General features: G+C 52.2%; 9 protein-coding genes across 9 annotated transcripts; 5 read left to right on the forward strand and 4 right to left on the reverse strand.

Moving 5' to 3' along the window:
- Positions 1-435: 435 nt before the first annotated feature.
- On the forward strand, positions 436-3308 carry QC762_505570 (uncharacterized protein; the record flags this gene model as incomplete). The annotated part of the gene is made up of 3 exons (XM_062890980.1): positions 436-537; positions 606-2799; positions 2873-3308. The coding sequence occupies 3 exons, from the start codon at positions 436-438 to the stop codon at positions 3091-3093; spliced, it is 2517 nt and encodes an 838-aa protein (XP_062742128.1). The 3' UTR covers positions 3094-3308.
- A 46-nt stretch (positions 3309-3354) lies between these two features.
- QC762_505580 (uncharacterized protein) lies at positions 3355-4239 on the reverse strand (the record flags this gene model as incomplete). Its single annotated transcript, XM_062890981.1, has 2 exons — positions 3355-3968; positions 4096-4239. 2 exons carry the CDS (start codon positions 4237-4239, stop codon positions 3582-3584), a joined length of 531 nt encoding a protein of 176 aa, XP_062742129.1. The 3' UTR covers positions 3355-3581.
- A 720-nt stretch (positions 4240-4959) lies between these two features.
- Positions 4960-6805, reverse strand: LDB17 (pre-rRNA processing; the record flags this gene model as incomplete). The annotated part of the gene is made up of 3 exons (XM_062890982.1): positions 6552-6805; positions 5954-6486; positions 4960-5898 (listed from the first exon to the last, which is right to left on the reverse strand). Exons 1-3 carry the CDS (start codon positions 6604-6606, stop codon positions 4960-4962), a joined length of 1527 nt encoding a protein of 508 aa, XP_062742130.1. The 5' UTR covers positions 6607-6805.
- Positions 6806-6910: 105 nt separating this feature from the next.
- On the reverse strand, positions 6911-9640 carry LRO1 (phospholipid:diacylglycerol acyltransferase). Its single transcript, XM_062890983.1, has 2 exons — positions 8795-9640; positions 6911-8723 (listed from the first exon to the last, which is right to left on the reverse strand). Exons 1-2 carry the CDS (start codon positions 9122-9124, stop codon positions 7164-7166), a joined length of 1890 nt encoding a protein of 629 aa, XP_062742131.1. The 5' UTR covers positions 9125-9640; the 3' UTR covers positions 6911-7163.
- A 174-nt stretch (positions 9641-9814) lies between these two features.
- naa30 (N-alpha-acetyltransferase 30) lies at positions 9815-11310 on the forward strand. Its single transcript, XM_062890984.1, has 2 exons — positions 9815-10282; positions 10372-11310. The coding sequence occupies exons 1-2, from the start codon at positions 10100-10102 to the stop codon at positions 10759-10761; spliced, it is 573 nt and encodes a 190-aa protein (XP_062742132.1). The 5' UTR covers positions 9815-10099; the 3' UTR covers positions 10762-11310.
- On the reverse strand, positions 11192-12750 carry QC762_505620 (uncharacterized protein). Its single transcript, XM_062890985.1, has 3 exons — positions 12417-12750; positions 11466-12351; positions 11192-11402 (listed from the first exon to the last, which is right to left on the reverse strand). Exons 1-2 carry the CDS (start codon positions 12445-12447, stop codon positions 11546-11548), a joined length of 837 nt encoding a protein of 278 aa, XP_062742133.1. The 5' UTR covers positions 12448-12750; the 3' UTR covers positions 11192-11402; positions 11466-11545.
- Positions 12714-14347, forward strand: QC762_505630 (uncharacterized protein). Its single transcript, XM_062890986.1, has 2 exons — positions 12714-13203; positions 13257-14347. Exons 1-2 carry the CDS (start codon positions 12929-12931, stop codon positions 14236-14238), a joined length of 1257 nt encoding a protein of 418 aa, XP_062742134.1. The 5' UTR covers positions 12714-12928; the 3' UTR covers positions 14239-14347.
- Positions 14348-14605: 258 nt separating this feature from the next.
- MSN5_1 (karyopherin) lies at positions 14606-16272 on the forward strand (the record flags this gene model as incomplete). Its single annotated transcript, XM_062883902.1, has 3 exons — positions 14606-15901; positions 15963-16129; positions 16212-16272. Exons 1-3 carry the CDS (start codon positions 15044-15046, stop codon positions 16270-16272), a joined length of 1086 nt encoding a protein of 361 aa, XP_062742135.1. The 5' UTR covers positions 14606-15043.
- Positions 16273-16400: 128 nt separating this feature from the next.
- MSN5_2 (karyopherin) lies at positions 16401-16700 on the forward strand (the record flags this gene model as incomplete). The annotated part of the gene is made up of 1 exon (XM_062883903.1): positions 16401-16700. The coding sequence occupies one exon, from the start codon at positions 16401-16403 to the stop codon at positions 16698-16700; it is 300 nt and encodes a 99-aa protein (XP_062742136.1).
- Positions 16701-17882: the final 1182 nt, after the last annotated feature.

Below are 17882 nucleotides of genomic sequence, written 5' to 3' on the forward strand. Positions count from 1 at the left end.
TGCCCCAAATAGGACGTTGTGGGACACTGTAACCGTAGATTGGCTTCCCAACGTCGACGTCACCGCCCCGCCGTTCTGTTATCGCTCCGATAAACAGCCCTACCGCGCGTCCGGTGCTTGGTGCCAGTCGGCGACCCCTGCCTCTCCCCGTTATCGACAAGCTCCAGCCCACTGCAGCCCACTGCAAGCACGGCCTCCGATTGCGACTTGCCTTGCGGACATTCCGTCCAGACTTGTTCAGCCTGGCGATCTGAATCTCGAGTTCCTAGTCGAAACCGCATTGATGAATCTACAGCACATGCATACGACGACATCGTGAATCTACCGGAGCCATTGGCCAGCTGAAACCCGGCCGACTTCCACCCACATTTCTCTTCCCTCTCGCTGTGAATCCGTACACCCGCAACGGAATGTCCTCATTCACCACACACCATCATGTTTGGCAGTAGAACAGCCAGTTCTGCCATGTCCATTCTGCAGAAGACGTACGATGAGAGTTACCTGACATGTTCTACCGCCGTGTACTATGAGAGCCAGGTAGCCCCAATCCATCCTCCTTTTCGGCGTGCTTGGTAGACGGTTGCTGACGTATGTTATAACATCAGGGCAACGAGGACGAGGCTATGCGATGTTGGCGACAGGCCCTAGAACAACTATATGACCCTCACGCGAACAGAATACTCCCCAATTTCAACCCTCGCTCCGAGACGGAGAAGGCGCTGGTCGAGAGTCTTCGTCAGTTGGAACTGCAGTGTAAGGAGCGGATTGACCTCCTCGAAGCCCTTCATCTTTCTCGTCTGTCGGCCCCTCAGCATGACTCGCTGTCTTCCAGCAGCAGGCCCAGCAAATCATCATCCGACTCCCATGATGGCGGGATATCTGGGCAACAGGACGGAGGTTGGATCGGGAATGGTACCATCCCTGCCGTTAACTACACCGACTTATCGCGACCAAATACTTTGAGGCGACTTTCTTCACAAAACAGGACATCCTCCCCAGAACAGGCTGTTGTAAGCAGCCGCGGACCACAACACGGAAGCATGCCGCCACCCCTCCCTGCTCGAAAGCCGCTGCCATCGACAGCCTCGATACCGTCGCCCGAAAGAAAGCCCTCGAGAACGTCTAGCCCTGAACGACACACAATGCGCACCACGCTACGTACGGGCACAAGGGACAAGACACCGAAAGCGACACTGCGACGACAACCACCAAAATCGTCAGAGGTCCCAGTACCAAGCAAGGCGGCCACCCTAGCCTGGGGCACCTTGGGCCAACGAGAGAGCCTGGACCAGCCATCAGGAAGCAGCCCCATTTCACGTCCAGCTCCGAACACTCCTACTGTCCCTGAACAGTCACGCAGGAGCCTTGAGCTATCCAAACGGCTTTGGGACAGCAACTCAAGAAGACTGGTGACGCCTCGAACGAGGAGTCCGAACAAAGACACCGATAGTGCGCCTGCCACAGACCCGCGGCGCTCTGGAGAGTACCCCTTTCCACGAGCGTCATCGATTTCAATCAGTGCAGCTTCAACCGCTCTGAACGCTTTGGCTCTCAAGGCAAGTAGCGATCGTCGTTCGCCGGAAAGAGAGCATATCACGAGGCTGAGGACCGCGCCACCTGAAACTCCGCGAAGTAGGGCGCAGAGGGACATTTTGAACAATGACTCCAATATGACCGAAGGATTACCGGATATACCGCTAACTAGGAAAACATCGCTGGATTCCGCTACCGTCTCTCGCAGGTCTACGGGTGCTTCACTCTCAGCGGCGCGAATCAAGTCCACGCCAACTAGATCTGGTAACAAGAGGAAAACTCCACAGTTGGGAAACAACAGTGATAGGGCCCGACCAAGGAGAAGCTCCTCACCTGTGCTATCCGAGAGCTCTTCTTCTTCGTTCGAAACCCCTGCCCGGCGACCCTCTGGACAACACAAGCGTTCGATAGTGGAGCGACAGAGAGAAGCTTCACTTATCGTGGACTCGATCATTCAGCCATCAGAAAGCTCCGAAGACGACGAGCCCACCAAGGAAGTCAAGTCATGGAAAAAGCGCAAGGCGGAGCTCCTCAAGAAACTGCCGCCTGGGGTGGATGAACACGCCGCAAAGCAGATTCTCAACGAGATCGTCATCCAAGGGGACGAGGTACACTGGAGCGACATTGCGGGACTCGAAATAGCCAAAAATGCTCTTCGTGAGACTGTTGTTTATCCGTTTTTGCGGCCGGATTTGTTTATGGGGCTGCGTGAACCGGCGAGAGGAATGCTCTTGTTTGGGCCTCCTGGTACCGGAAAGACGATGCTGGCGAGAGCCGTGGCCACTGAGAGCAAGTCGACCTTCTTCTCCATATCCGCCAGCAGCCTGACCAGTAAATATCTGGGGGAATCCGAGAAGCTCGTCAGGGCGCTCTTCAGTTTGGCAAAGGTACTGGCACCGAGCATCATTTTCGTGGATGAAATCGATTCGCTTCTCTCGCAGCGATCAGGTTCAGGTGAGCATGAGGCCACAAGACGAATCAAGACGGAATTCTTGATTCAGTGGAGTGATCTCCAGCGCGCGGCTGCGGGAAGGGAGGTTGGCGAACGAGACAAGGAAAGAGGTGATGCAAATAGAGTGCTGGTTCTGGCTGCAACCAATCTGCCATGGGCAATTGACGAGGCAGCGAGACGACGGTTTGTCAGGCGGCAGTATATACCACTGCCTGAGGCGGAAACGCGGGCGGTGCAGCTGAAGACGCTGCTGAAACAGCAGACACACACACTGAGTGATGAAGACATCAACACATTAGTTGCGATGACAAACGGTAAGTTGGCCCTAATCCTATACGCTATCTGTTTGGTTTTGAACCTGTTGCTGATGCGTCATATTTCAAACAGGCTTCTCGGGCTCGGATATCACAGCATTGGCAAAAGATGCTGCGATGGGCCCTCTCAGATCTCTTGGAGACGCCTTACTGCACATGACAGAGAATGATATACGGCCGATTGGACTGTCCGATTTTATTGCCAGCTTGGCCACTATCAGACCAAGTGTGAGCAAAGCGGGCCTAAAGGAATACGAAGACTGGGCGAGGGAGTTTGGAGAGCGTGGTGGATGAGAAAGTCCCCTTTGGGCCAATAGAAGCATATACTTTACATGTCGACGCGAGCCTGGAGACTTTTGCTTATCTGTTTTTTTAAAAGCATAGCTCAGGAGTTCATAGGGGGTTTGTCGCTTTGGTTGGTTGGTTAGTTGGGGGCCAGGCAAGAACATAAACAAAGCAGCCATCTGCTCGTTAGGAAATAACACGAGTTCCCATAAGCATGCTTTCACAACATGGGGAGACATTATCTCCTGTCGAGCGATTGGCTCTGTCAGCCTTTGTCATGTTTCTGATGCCTAGTACTTCCACTCTTTGGTATATCTTGATGCTACAAACCTCCACCCAATATTGTATATATGTACACATGCACATGAACCATTCATGTTTCTTCCTGAAATCGTACACCTTTTTGACAGAGCCCAAAACCCAGCCTCCGTCTCCCAATGCCTACTATCCGATGCACCCACCCCACTCCCTAACAATAACCCCAAGTCTTTTTATTTTCATTGCGTTTGCTTGGACAACCACCCGTACTTCTTCTTCGTCCTCGACTCGAGGATCAACGTCAGCGTCTTCAGCTCCTTCTCCACCTCGGCAGCTTCCGCCTTTACAAACTGCAGAGACCTCTCCGTCTTTTCGGCGACGTCCTTCAGGCTCTTCCTCGCCTCCTTTGCTTCTTTCTTGACCACCCTTTGCCTCACGAGCTCTTCGGCGGAGGGGATTGGGGGGCGGGCCGAGATGGGGAGGCCGGCGCCGGGGGCGATGATGTGCTTGACTACGTGGCGCTTGGACTTGGAGGTGCGCCAGCCGGGGCTGATGGCGACGACGTCGCCCTGGCGGAGGGAGTTGGCGGGGTCGTGGACGAGATAGGTTTTCGGGTCGTCGAAGTGCTGGTGGTGGTGAAGAAGGGGGAGTGGGTTAGTACAAGTAAGAGGTGAATGGGTCGGTGTTTAGTGGGGTTGAGAAGGAGGAGGAGGAGGGAGGAGGGAGGGGGAGTGGTTTGGTCGTATATAGTACCTTCTTGAGGAAGTTGTTCCACTTTAGCCCTCCCACGCGCACTTTGACCGTCTTGTCGATCAGCCCTGCGGTGACGACTACGCCGTGAATCTCCCGCATGGAGTTCAGCTGGGCGAGGTTCTTGGCTATTGAGGAGGAGGCCATCTTGATATGTGTGTTGATGTGTGCGTGTCTGTGGCCCCCAAAAGCCAATTGCTTTTCTCCAAGTTTCCTCCTCCTTTTGGTTTGGCGACCTCTTCAACGTCTCGGTTCTCGGGTACTCTTGTTGTGGGGGATCTGAGCCGGTGGTTCGGGAATTTGGCGGGTTGGCGGAGTCGCAGCAGCTCAGAGTTCGCAAAATGAGGCTGTCGTCTCCCAAAATTTTGGAGGCTGCACTACCAAGAGCCGGAGTGGACGTTGAGATGGACCGGGGTTAGGCGAACCACTGTGCGGGTCATTCCTGTAAAGATGCCCGCCAGCCTGTGTGCCAAGACTTTCCTTCTGCACTGTGGACGAAAGCTCAGCCTTGTGCGCTCTGTGCCCCTGTTTTTCTCAACTCAATTGAAAAGGGGTGAATGCAAACATCGAGAATACATCGCCAAAGATAGAGCACAAGCTCACCCCAACACATATTCCCATAAAACACAGCAGTTAAAAATTAGAATTATTGTAGCTATCTTGCGCAGTGCACTAAGAAAACGCCTTGCGCTGTGCCCTTGTCCCGTTGATGCCATTGTAGAAAAAGTGTATGCTTAGTTGTCCCCTCGTTACCATAAATTCGTGATTGCAAACAGTTCCCCTAATCCAAAATCCCACACCTTTATTGCAACTCCCATGAGGGTAAGTATCCAACACCCCGCAAGTTACCGATTGAGCTGCAGCTGGTCAAGAAACCGGTGCAGGGCCAATCGGTGATGGCGTTTCGGACGGCGTCCGAACCTCAGCGCCAACTGCGGCTATAATTTTGGCCCTCCTTCGTGGTGGCGGGAGTTTCGGTGGCATCTTTTTCTGACCAGCCCCATTGACGTGCAAATGAGGTACAGGCACCGGTGGATGAACGACAGGAACCCCGTGCTTATGTCGGGGCACTTCTGGTAGTGATTTCTGCGCCCTAAGAGTCCTAGGTGGCGGCGGTCTGGGTGGGCTGCCTCCATGCTCGGATTTGCCCTTGGCCTGCGCTGCCATATCCGACTTGCGACTAGGTGTCTTCACTCCGGGTTTCTCGGACACTTTGGCGATAACACTCACGGCACTACCGGTTTGTGACAGCGAGAGGCTGCCGATTGGACTGAGTGACGGAGATTCCGGCTCTTCTTCAGCCAGCCATGGGGTGCTGGCTACTCTGTCGAGCAGGCGTATTGTTGTCGGTTCGGGAGGCATAAAGTGCGCATTGCCGGTGCCTCGCAGGATGTCGATGAGACTGAGAATCTGACCCCTTTTGTAATGAGGCGGTTTGCTGAGTTGAGTATGAGCGAGCAAAGGGGCAAGTACCCTCAAGTAAGTGTGTCTCAAAATGTCCATCTCGCTCGGCAAATCAAGCAAGTTCCGTATGATGACATCCAGCAGCACATGGAGATCATTTGTGTAAAAATACTCGTACGTCGCAGATGTGGTAAAAAGCAGGTACAGCAGTTTGAGAATGAGCAGCTGCTGAGAGGTCTCTGTTTCTCGGTTGAGAAGCAGTATGATATTCTCTCCAAAGGTTCGATAGGAATCTCCATGAACGCCAAGAAGTTTGATGACGCGATTGGTGGTGGGCGAGATGGATGATGGTTCTGTCGCTGCCGATGTCGCTGCCACCATGTACTGTTCATTCAACACCAGCTGAAAGGCAGTTAGCAATGAAATTCCCAGAGCGATGAAATTCGGTAGCACTTACCAAAACCCGAATAACAGAGTAGTGGTAAGGATCATTGGCGTCATCGGCTAGGGCTTCGATGAGCTGGAAGAGATACGTGACGAAGCCATCGTCAATTTGCATCAAATCCTCGTCCCGTAGCCGTTCAATGCGGGACATCTCATACATCAGCTGTAACAGAAGCCGATGTAATCGGGAATCCTTTCCCCCACACCCCTTGATCAACTCCAGCAACCGCACAAAGCACCCTTCCTTGATCATTTGTCGGAAGGTCTCCTCCTCGGCGCGGCCGTCGGACAGGAGAAAGTTGGCAATAACGTGGAGCGGCGCATACTCATCCTCCTGAAGCAGACTGTATATGATTTGGGTTCGCACATAGTCCTTATTGGCAGAAAACAGCGGGCTGTGTATTAACTGCTCGGAACAATTCGCAATCTCGTCCTCGTCGTCGAGGTATTCGTCCCGGGCCTTGGAAACCAAATCAAGCCATGAGCGCAAGGCGTTATCGAGAAACTCGTAAGAATTGCATGGTGCAGAGAGGATCTGATTCAAGGCTGCAAAGATGGATCGCAATTAGCATGTTGTGTCTTGGGTCGAGCTGCCGTGCATTCTTCTTTACCTGCCCAGAATTGCTGCTCATTCTCAGCAGTCCAAATGCCTTGGACATCGGCCATGTTCTCAGACGAGCCAGTGTTGTGAATGCAAATGGGTCATCACGATGGCTAGGTGTCCAGGTCGCATATAAGGAATTCCGAGAGGCGCAACGCACTTTGCGGTAAGACAATCCGGTGATCAGGGCGTTTTGTAGTTGGACTTGGGATGGTCCGCCTGACTGGTGGCTCTCTTGTGTTGGAGGGGCTGAAGCACTGCGCGTGACGGATCGAAACTCCCAATCTTCGGTTTGGCTGCCGAGACTCACGTTTCGCATGCACGGGCCACCTAATTAAGCCGGGATGACGTCGAATGGGTAGTGCCAGTGTCTTGGGTCCCTCTCGTCTTTTATCATGATCAATCATATCGATAGGTATTCTTCCTGTTCTAAGCCTATCTAACCTGCTCCATGTATCTCCGCCACACATTAATCTTCAGTCAGCGTATCAACTGAAACGATAGACAACAGCCGCCAAACTATGCAAAAAACCAACACGTCCTTTGAACGCCCCCAACCATGAAAATACCCAGATCTATCATGTCATGAACCCTCCCCCTCATCATCATACAGACACAACTGCTATTCTTCCTCGTATATTTTGGCCCGTTCCGCATACTCTCGGATGTTGCTGACCACATAATCCTGAATTTCCCCGCCCCTGCCAGCCGCAATTCTCAGGATGAGCTCGTTGAGGTTGGACCTCCCCAAAATGTCAACGTGATCCGCCGTATTGGGTCCGCCACGAGGATTGAACCTTTCAGGTTCGTGTGGCATCTCCACCACAGTCACTTTCGCACCAGCTGGGTTGTACCGCTTCATATTCCACCCCTTGTTGCACATATACCCGGTACTCATCAGGTTTACTGTCCCATCTCCTTCACCCATGACAACGCCGTGATCGACATCGCCTTGGATGAGGGCAGTGTCAATGGTCATGTTCAAGTTAGTGAGAGCTCCAAGCTCGGGAGAGCGGTAGTAGTAGGCCCGTTCGGTGGGCTTCCCTACGCCATAGAAACAGTACACCTTGAGGCTAGGGGCGAGAGGCAGACGAGTTTCGAGAGGGTTGATCCATTTCCTGGGATCAAGTTCGTTGTCTGTGACCTCCTTCATAGTGTGTGCCACGCCCTGGGAATAACTTCTTTTGACCGAATCCCGATACCAATCATCAGTCGTGTCGTATAGGTATTGCATTGCATCGTCCACCGTAAAGTTTGTCTTTGGTATCGTCCAGTTCTGGTTGGTTCGAAAGTTGAGGAATGAACCAAAGCTCACTGTTTGACCGGGCTGGTCATCAGGTGCCCCATCAAAATCTCCCCAAATGGCATTGCCTCCCATTGGCAACATTGAGGACATGCCAGGCATGGCACGGAATATCTCGGCTCTCTCTTCTTTGCTAAGAAACTTCTCCAGTCCATACACTGCGAAAGCATTCAGTTGCGCCGTGTCACGCATCTCGCCCGATAATATCGCTGCGACATCCTTGACGGCCCCAAGCATGCATCCACTGACGTTGATCCATGAGTCAACATGTCTCTCCACCCAGTCGTCACCACCTCTGCCGCCCTGCTCAGAGGCTACCCAGTGGAAAAAGTAGAAGACCACTTGGCTGCCCATGCTGTGTGATGTGAGGACAACCTTCTTGTTATCCAGCTTGACGGCCATCTCAATATGGGCTTTCAGTCTAGAGAAGTACTGGTCTCTCTTCTCCAAGTTCGGGTACGCTAGCCGCCAGTCGTACGCTGCCGTGAACGAGTTGGTCGGGTCATAACCCAAGGACGCTAGGTTTTCGATGATCTTGTTCCAAATCCAGTACCCGGTAATAAAGAAGTCAGTCGCGTCGAAGCCTTGTGCCGCCCTCAGTTTGATCCCCGGTGGGTCCAGCCCAGTTGTATGGTCCAACATGATGTGCCTCTTCCAATTCTCCTTGTCCATAACCAATGCCCTCATCATGCTCCAACTGCCCCAAAGCCGTTTCCGAAAATAAGGTAGCGATTCATTAGACGTCCCCCAGGACTCGAGACCAGTCGAAATAACACCGGGAATTAGAACCATTGGATGGTGTGAAGATAGGCCTTCGGAGCGAACTTTGAGGCCTACAGAGAAGGCATCGTAGCTTTCGAGAAAATCGCGTTCGCCATTCTGTCATGCGGGTGATCCATTAGCTTGACAGGTAATCATATCAAATGCCAGAGCGTGTATGATTTACTCACCACCAGCTCGCGCATATCCTTGACAAAACCTGCAGGAAGAATCTCGAACAAGTTGTCCATACTCAAGTCCCCGAGCTCGGGGAACTCGAAACCGATAAGATCATTGTTTTTTGCAAAGAAACCAGCCGCAATGATACCAAACAAACTCCCGAGAAAGAAAATACCCGTTGTCTTCCTCTTCCGTGTTTCCTTTCGTTTGTGGATGACCTTGACTTTCTCGCCCGGTCTGACGGGGCTTTGGTTGCGAGGTGTCTGTGCGGGTGAAGGTTCGGTAGGTGTGTCGTTGCCGTTGCCGTTGCCGAACACTCGTCGCCGCAGAGTGCTGACCATCTCGAGACTGGTTTGGGCGGTGACTAGTGCGGTGTGGTGTGAATGCACCGTGGATGGGTAGACTTCAAGGAGGTGGTTCAGAATATCCAAATACTGAGGAGCGCGGCGGCTCCTCCGCTTCAGCTCTCAACAGCAAGTCCGGGTGGGGCAAGGGATCTTTGACTGCCGGTTTCGCTCCTGCTTGTCACCCTTCGACATGTAGATTTGCTTCGGCTCGATGTTGATACCGGGGAATCTGTGTCGGCATTTTCTAGAACACCGAAAAAGAAAAAGAAGCGATCATAGCCGGGTTTTGTTTCGTCATCCTTAATTATCCGATCCACGTCGTTGTGATTTGCTCTCCGCGCCCGTGTCGATGTACTCGGTACTGGGCTATTGTTTGCGCCTCTGCTTTAAAATAGACACCAGGCGCATCCATTCAAGAGACTTTGGCTTCAAATGTTATTTCAAAGTATAATCTATCATATAGGTTATCTTTTATCTGAGATCAGCACTTCAAGCTTCTCACTGAGACAAAGTTGTCTCTTGTAGATCCAAGTATCGACTACCGAAGAATGCATGTTGAAGACTGCCGTTTCCTGACAGGTGGGTTGACAGGCACGACAGGGATGCTGAACGGGCTTTGGAGAAGTCGACCCACCGGGGGAAACGGGACGAGGGGGCCCAATGCTTGCCATGCGACTGGGACATGGCATGTGAAAGTTCAACGACGAAGACCCTGGGACGAGCAAGCGTTCGTCAGATCTCTTGCCAGCGCAACCTCCCCGCTTCCAACACCGCGCCTACAGTCGACAACCATCACCAAACCCCCTTTCCACGACAAGCGAACTTTAACATATACGACACGAACCCCTTCTCTCCACTCATCCTCAACGTGCGCACCATCTTTTATTTCCGCTTTCGAGGCTGCTGCTCGCTATTCGCGGCCCATTTGCTCACGCACTCGGAGAGCAGCGGACCGCATCAGTCTTCCGCATGGAGCAGAGCTCGCGCGTCGAACAACTCCCACGGGAACTGAAGTACATACAATATGAGCATCGTCTCGAGATTCAATATCTACCTGCAATCCGCGCCTTGATCTCCAAGGACCTCAGCGAGCCCTACAGCATCTATGTCTACCGCTACTTTCTCTACCAATGGGGCCATCTGTGTTACCTTGTAAGCCCATCCGACGGTCTTCCCCCCCTCTCCTCTCGACCCGCGAATCAATTTCCGACGGCCCTAACCCCGCATCTCTCTCGTCCCAGGCTATCGACCCTGAAGACTCCTCCCTAGTTGGCGTCATAATCTGCAAGCTCGAAGCCCATGCCTCCCATTCGCCCCCCACATTGCGGGGATATATCGCTATGCTCGCCGTGTCATCTGCCTACCGCGGACATGGCGTGGCAACGACACTGGTCAAGATGGCCATCGACTCTATGAAGAGCCGCAATGCCGACGAGGTGGTTCTTGAGACAGAAGAGACAAATATTCCCGCAATGAGGCTATATGAGCGGTTGGGCTTCCTGAGATCCAAGAAACTCCATCGCTACTACCTAAACGGCAATAGCGCATACAGGCTGGTCCTTTTGTTGAGGCCAGTTGATCCGGACTCGGCGGCTGATCTGGCGTTGGACGATGCTGATATTTATCGATGATGGATGTCTGGGCGCCCACCAAAACAGTTAAGGAACATGTGGTAGCCGTGATAGGGACATGCAAACGGTGTTCGGGAAGATATGGCGCTCAACGAGTAGAATATTCAGAACCTCTTGCGCATCAAACGCCGACGGTCAAGATGATGGGACGGTTCATATTCACCTGAAAGTTGTGGCTTGAAATACAGCCATGGCTTGCCCCAAGAGGCTCATCAATTGGGAAGCACCAAAAGATACGAGGGGGCTTATCACATAGTCGACCAGGTCGCATATCCTCTGACAGAACTTTCAGGAACACATCATGAGAGAGATTTGGCGGGTCACACCCTATTCTCACAGCTAACTTACCCAAAACGAACAAACCTGCCGGGATAAGAGGTAGAAGGACGGAGCAGCGCCAGGCGAGGAAATAGAGGACTGAAAAGTTTACTTTGTGTTCATATTACTATTAAGGGAAACATGCGTTTCCGGTCCTTACAAAAATATCAAATCGCTAGCTCCAGTGTGCTATCATCCTGCTCCCTCCTCGGGGCAGTTGCCGGCTCGAACAAACATTCTCTTGTGCAGAGACACGGGGGAGCTCAAAACGTCCTCTTCCCGGTGACTTCTTTGATGTACTCAAATATCTCTTTCGAGTTGTACTAAAATTGTATCGTTAGCATGCACGGAAACTCGACGAGGTTCCGCTGAACCAGCCAACTCACCAAGGAAGCTTTGATCCCCCATTCATTCTCCCCATATATTCCCAGTTCGGTCCAAGCATCTGCAGCATCGTTCGTCAGTGTCATGCTCGAGAGACCGTCAACCGCCCCGACGCACCAGCCTTGTAGTAGATCTGCCTCGCTCCCGGGCCCTGCTTCACCAACTCCAGCTCTTTCATCCTCCTCAACACTCTCGCCACATCATCCTTATCCATAAAATCCTCAGTATAGACGCATATCAGTCTCTCTTTCTTCTCAGCGTGCCCATCATCATACCCCGCAGGCATCCTCGTCGCCACCTTGGCCGCAGTCCCCAACTGATGATTCGCCACCGCCCTGGCAACCTTCTCCCACGTATCATTAACGAACGCTACGTCCGGGAACAGCATCCATTTCCCAGAAGTCTCGCGGCACTCCACCGCTAGCTGTTTTAGGTCCTCTATTGTCTCCTTTCTGGCCACGGCAATGTGTCGTTTGGCGACCAGGGGAGAGTTTGGGTAGGCAGCGGTGGTCTTGTCAATGAAGGATTTGAACAGGTCAAGACGTTCATGGCCGGCTCTCATAAAGCGGTCGTGGTCGGAGGGGGGACGGGGAGGGAGGTAGGGGTTGGCGATGAAGATCCATTCTAGGCCAAAGCGGCAGTTGGTTGTGGCTGGGGGTAGGCGGGCGAGGAACTGGGGGATGGATTCTGTGAGTTGGTAGGCGGCGTGGGGGATATTGGCGTAGGCGTTGTGAAGGCGTCCTGAGGCTGGAGGGGACTGGGAGGTGGATTCCGAAGGGGTGATCCGGGAGGTGATGAGTTTGGTGCGTGCTTCTTGGGAGGACCAGTAAGAAGGTGTGTTGTAGGCGGCAACTCGGGACTTGAGCCTGGAGACGGTTTTGGGGGAGCCTGGGGGGCGTGTTAGTGGTGGTGTGATAAGATCGGTGGGTGATGTGCATGATGAGCTGGCTGACCGTAGAAGTCCGAATCGTCGGAGTCATCCATTTTCCCACGCCAAAAGAGTTGTATATCTGGATATTCCTGACCGCTGCTAAAGAAAATAGAGATTACAGTCTTGATCCTCCGTTTGTGAGCGGGTTTGTATTGGGTTGGGTCTTGATCAGTTTAGGTTAAAGCTGAGCTATGAATGAGCTGGTGGAGTCTCAAATATGCAGGCACCCATCAACTTTGGCGGCCCTGAGATACACTAATCATGGAGGAAGATGATCTGGAAAGATAAACGCATGGTGTTTTGAAAGAATCAAGAAGGTAAAATAGTCATGGGATTCCAGGCAAGTCGGTCTGGCGAGGCTTGGGGCGTTCTTCATTCAGAACTGACCAATCCGATGCGCCGGGGATAACTGTCAAGCCCCGAAAAAGAAAGTGCGACCAGCATCAAATCTTGAGTGTCTTCACACCTCACAGGCCCCAACGCACAACCCTTGTTCTCAAGGTTATCCGCTTTTAAAGTGTCATATGGAGTAAAATGGAAGAAGATTCGGGCAAGCTGATCAATTCAGTTTGGGCACGGGAGTTGGATCTTCCACCAAGTTGTGTTGAGTTCTGCCCAGCTCACCCGTCTTACTTTCTGGTCGGGACCTACAATCTACAGAAAGACGAAGTTGATGCGCACACGCCAGAGCAAGACGCCGGTGATGATGACAACAAAGACGACGCGAAGTCACAGGCTGCTAAGCCAAAGAAAGCTCAAAGTCGAAATGGAAGCATCCTCGTCTTCCAATTACAGGACGATAACAACATGTGAGCCACTAGATCCAGCTCGGGTTCTGCTTCACACCTAACCCTTCTCAAAGAGTTCCTATTCAAACTGAGCCTCAGCCATCTGCTTTGCTGGATCTTCATTTCAACCCGATTGAGGGATTTTGGGACATTTGCGCAACGGTCTCAAGTACGGCTACCCTTGCCATCTTCAAGCTCTCGCCCGGTCCTGAAGATGACAAGCCTTTAAAGCACCTAAACACGATGGACATTTCATCGTTGTCAGGAGGGGATATTTCTGCTTCGGATGGGTCGGAAATATTGTTTCTATCTGTTTGCTGGCACCCATCCCGAGCAGATATGCTGGCGGTTACCACTAATACCGGCCATGTCTACTTGGTGCATCTGCCAGCTTGGGACAAGGGCTGGAAACTTCTGCCAGAGCCGGCGACCACTCACACATTGGAGGCCTGGACGGTGAACCTATCGCCTTATTTCGGGCCCACTGACTCGCCAGAAGAAGTATCGTTCAGAATATTCTCGGGGGGTGATGACTCCAAACTGCGTTTTGGAACAGTTATCTGGAGTCCCTCAGACGATCATCTCACTGAGACTATTTCTGCTGTCGAGGCCAGGGGTCATGATGCTGGAGTAACAGCAATCTTGCCTCTCTTTGTCCTAGAAGATGGATCGGAGCTGCTTGTCACAGGGAGTTATGATGAGAATATCAGACTCTTTTCACTGGCTCCATATGGGAGGCCCAAAAACCTCGTCGAGATGGGACTTGGGGGAGGTGTGTGGAGGCTGAAATTAATCAATCTTGACAAGACACCGAGCCCGACCTACAACTGGAGGGCACGGATATTGGCATCATGCATGCATGCCGGCTCGAGGGTGGTGGATGTTCTGCAAACCGTGGATGGAGAGCACCATGTTCGAGTTCTTGGCCGGTTTGAGGAACACAAGAGCATGAACTATGGAAGCGACTTTCATCCCCAGAGAAAAGACAGCTTGACAGTTGTGTCGACTAGTTTCTACGATAGGCTCCTCTGTTTGTGGCAACTAGATATAGCATGAGGCTAGAGAGTACTAGGTAGGGAATCTGGGGATAGTGAGCAAACTTACAGATACATCATGTCCGAAGACTGAGAATGACAGGAGCATTTGAGTGCCTGCAGTGTGTGTTTGGTTTTATGAATGGCAAATTATCAAGTTGTGACGGTTTCAAATATATACATATCATAACTCCAGAGCAACATTGCAGAGATGTCGTCGAGGAGCGTACCTTATCCAAAAATCCGCCAGTGTCATGGTGAGACATGGGGGTCCTTCACCGTGTGACGCAATCCCTTAAATCCCTGGGCCCATGTCCACTAAATTTACTTGACCGCCTTTACTTGTAGTGGCTGCATGGGCGTTTCTGCCCCGCACTAATCCCAAGAAAGCTTATTAGTCGCGCCTAAGCGCGCCTGACATGCCCCGTTTTCGCCGTTTCGGTACCTCGGTGGGTAATTATCAAAGTCACTCTATTTCGACTCAAGAGTCAGCAGATAAGAGAGATTGGAGCCAGACATCACTTTTGATTCTTTCATACTAGATCCGACATCTCGGGTTGCCGTTATTTTCTTTAATTACCGTCCCGGCAGCTTCTTCTTGTTCTGTAAACCCAAGGAGGCCTCGAGTTCTTTTGCTTGGTACCTTTAAAGCACTGCCTGCCGCTTCAGCGCATCGCTTTTCCATCGTGTGATTCGATCTCAACTTGCTCACACCGAGCCTCAACAACAGCTGCGATTTTTCTCTTCCCATTCTCTCCGTTAAGCCAGAAGACTCGTCCTCTTTGCCACGACAGAACCCTGCCTGCTGTGCGATTGCAGCCCTCAGCATGGCGGCCATTTCGCCAAACGGCGCCCCTGGCGGTGAGGCCATTCTGGCGAGAATTCACGAAGCCCTCAAGGTCGTACACAGCCCATATTCTGCGAACCAGGCACGACAAGAAGCCCAATCGTTCCTCGAGGAAGTGAAGACGCTCGGCGACGCCCCATCCCACGGATACAACCTCGCCTTCGACAGGTCACAAGCTCCAATTGTCCGCCACTACGGCCTGTCCCTCCTCGAGCACGCCGTGAAGCACAAGTGGTCGGAATACAGCATCGAGCACCAAGCCTACCTACGCAACTGGGTCTTGCAGCTGTCCGAGTCCGTCTCGAGAGAAGACCCGTCATATCTAAGAAACAAAACTGCCCAGTTGTGGGTAGAGATAGCCAAGAGATGCTGGGCTGTGGAGTGGATGGACATGGACGAGCTGCTTGTTCGCCTCTGGAGAGTCCCAGAATCCCCAGTTCACAAGCAATTTGTCCTACAGATCTTGGAAACACTGTCCGAGGAAATCTTCAACGGGGACGATTCGGTTGTAGCCCTCCGCGAAGGAGCACTCAGCAAGGCTTGCGTCGAAATATTCACCCCTGCTGCCGTCCTGACCGAAGCCTTTCCCAACCGCCAGGTGGGCCCGAATGTACGGTTTGAAGAGGAAGGGTGGCTCAGTAGGATTACACAGTTCGTCACCGACTGCCTCAACAGCGGGGCGGTCGAGCAAAACGAGGATGCTGCGGCCTGTGTCGTGAAAGCCCTCAAGGTTCTCGCTTCAGTCGTGGCCTGGGCTGTTCCCAAAGCAGTCAATGCGGTTGGCAGTCGCCCCGTTCTATGTCGCTGCCTTGCGACTCCCAATGTTTCTGTACAAAAGGTCAGAGTCCTCTTCTCAAGTGCTCTGTGTGTGTTTTGTACTTTCGCTAACACGTCACAAGGCTGCACTCGAGGCCCTCCATGCGCTCTACAACCGTACAATGTTCACCGATGAGGACTTTATCGATCTTGTTGTGCCAATGTATGGCGAAGACGTGGTGGATTTGTTCAAGCGGCTCTTCGAGTGGTCTACTGTTGACGCCCAGGATATCGACGATGACAAGTATACGTTCGCCAAGAAGTTCTCCGAGGCAAGCCTGCACCCCCGGGTCACTATTAGACTGCATCCGTGATGCTAATAGGGGATACAGACAGTATGTTCGCTGGCCAACTACCTGGACCGGAAGTTTGCGGCCATCCCTCCTCAAGTAAACGTGCAGGGGTTTTTCCAACTCCTTATGTTGGTTGTGAAGAGTCAAAGTCTCGTCGTTTCGATCCCCGTCATGGTGAGTTGGACTCGTCTTTTGAGCCATCGCACTCTGGGGCCGGCGGCTTCGAATATGCCATTCATCCCAGATCTTCTTGAGTTGTGCAGCAGCCGTCTCATACGGTATGAGAACCTGCCAGAGGATACCGATGATCCAACATATGTATTGCTTCTCGAGGACACAGACACGCTTCCCGAGCGACATGCTTTCCTCGGGAATTATCGTCGTTACAGTTGCCAGGTCATTGAAAGCATCGTCAATCTTCGATTGTCCGATGCCTTCTCACATATCCTTAGAAAGGCAGAGGCTGCCTTCCGGACACTCTACGACGGGCAATCGCCTCTCAATGGTAAGCTTCAACTGGTGTCATAATTGTTCCGTATGCTGTGTTTCTACGACTGACATTACTTGCAGCTGCAAACTACTCCAAAAGCTCAGTTCCTGTGTTGACAGTGGATACACACGCTACTGTCATCGAAACAGCACTTAGGGGGTATATCAAGTGGAGGTCTTCACGTAACTCGACTCCAGAGGAGGTGAGTGGTCCTCGTCATTACCAGCTAGTAGGTGCGATTTAAGCTAACCTGCCTGAAACAAAAGGAGCAAAAGGTCGCGGGCATCGAGGACCACTTTGAGAAATGGTGTGGGCAGCTCTTGGAAATGAAATTCGAGGTACAGATTCCGCTTCTGGTCTTATGTAATGGAAAGCCTATGCTCACATCTCACTAGGACCCTCTGATCAGGAAGCGTGTTCTCCAGCTTCTTGTGGCCTTTTCTACGACTGCTCTTGACTCTAACCCGGGCTTCATGTTGAGAGTGCTTGAGCACATCTTGATGACTTGGCCAGCTTTGCAGCCCGACCATAAGCTCCTCAATGATGCTATTCGAGATTTGCAAAACGAAAGCATGATTGAGCTGCAGCGGCTCGCCTCCAAGATGCCCGACCACTTATTAGTAAGGCTTCTCCTGTTCCGTATCCGGGGACACAGGCGACTGATTCATCATCCAGGATGTGTACGACCAACTGGAAGCCAAGATCAAAGAGATGATAGCATCTGGTACTCTGGATGAGAAGCGCCAGATTGCATACCAGAGTTTTCTTTTCATCATCATGTGAGTCCTCCAATATTCAGTCTGCTCGGATTGTAGCAAGTAGCTTACTCATTCAAGTCACCGTTCCACTCGAATCGACCCAGGTGTGCGCCTACAGAGACTATCGTCTTTCATTGAGCCTGTGAGGAACCAGTGGAAAGATGAGTCACTCAAACAAGCACTCAGCTCGTATGATGGGTTCTGCCAGCTACTCGGCCTGGACAGGGCGCAAAGGTACTTGGCCCAGCGCCGCATTCACGAGGTTGCCGACTGGGGTGCGGCAGATCTCGACGCCGAGGGCCTTGCTCTCCAGGTGGAGTTGGAGCAAAGACAGACGGTGAGTGTCTCCGGCGCTGTTGTGCTCTTTCCCCAGCTAACCAGTCGTCCCAGATGCTGCCCCTGCGGATGACCAAATCATTCTTAACTTACTCCGTCGAAAAACTGGAGAAGAACTCGCCCCCC

Source organism: Podospora pseudocomata, chromosome 5 (assembly GCF_035222375.1).
Source record: "Podospora pseudocomata strain CBS 415.72m chromosome 5, whole genome shotgun sequence".
In the NCBI taxonomy this organism is placed as follows: Eukaryota; Fungi; Ascomycota; class Sordariomycetes; order Sordariales; family Podosporaceae; genus Podospora; species Podospora pseudocomata.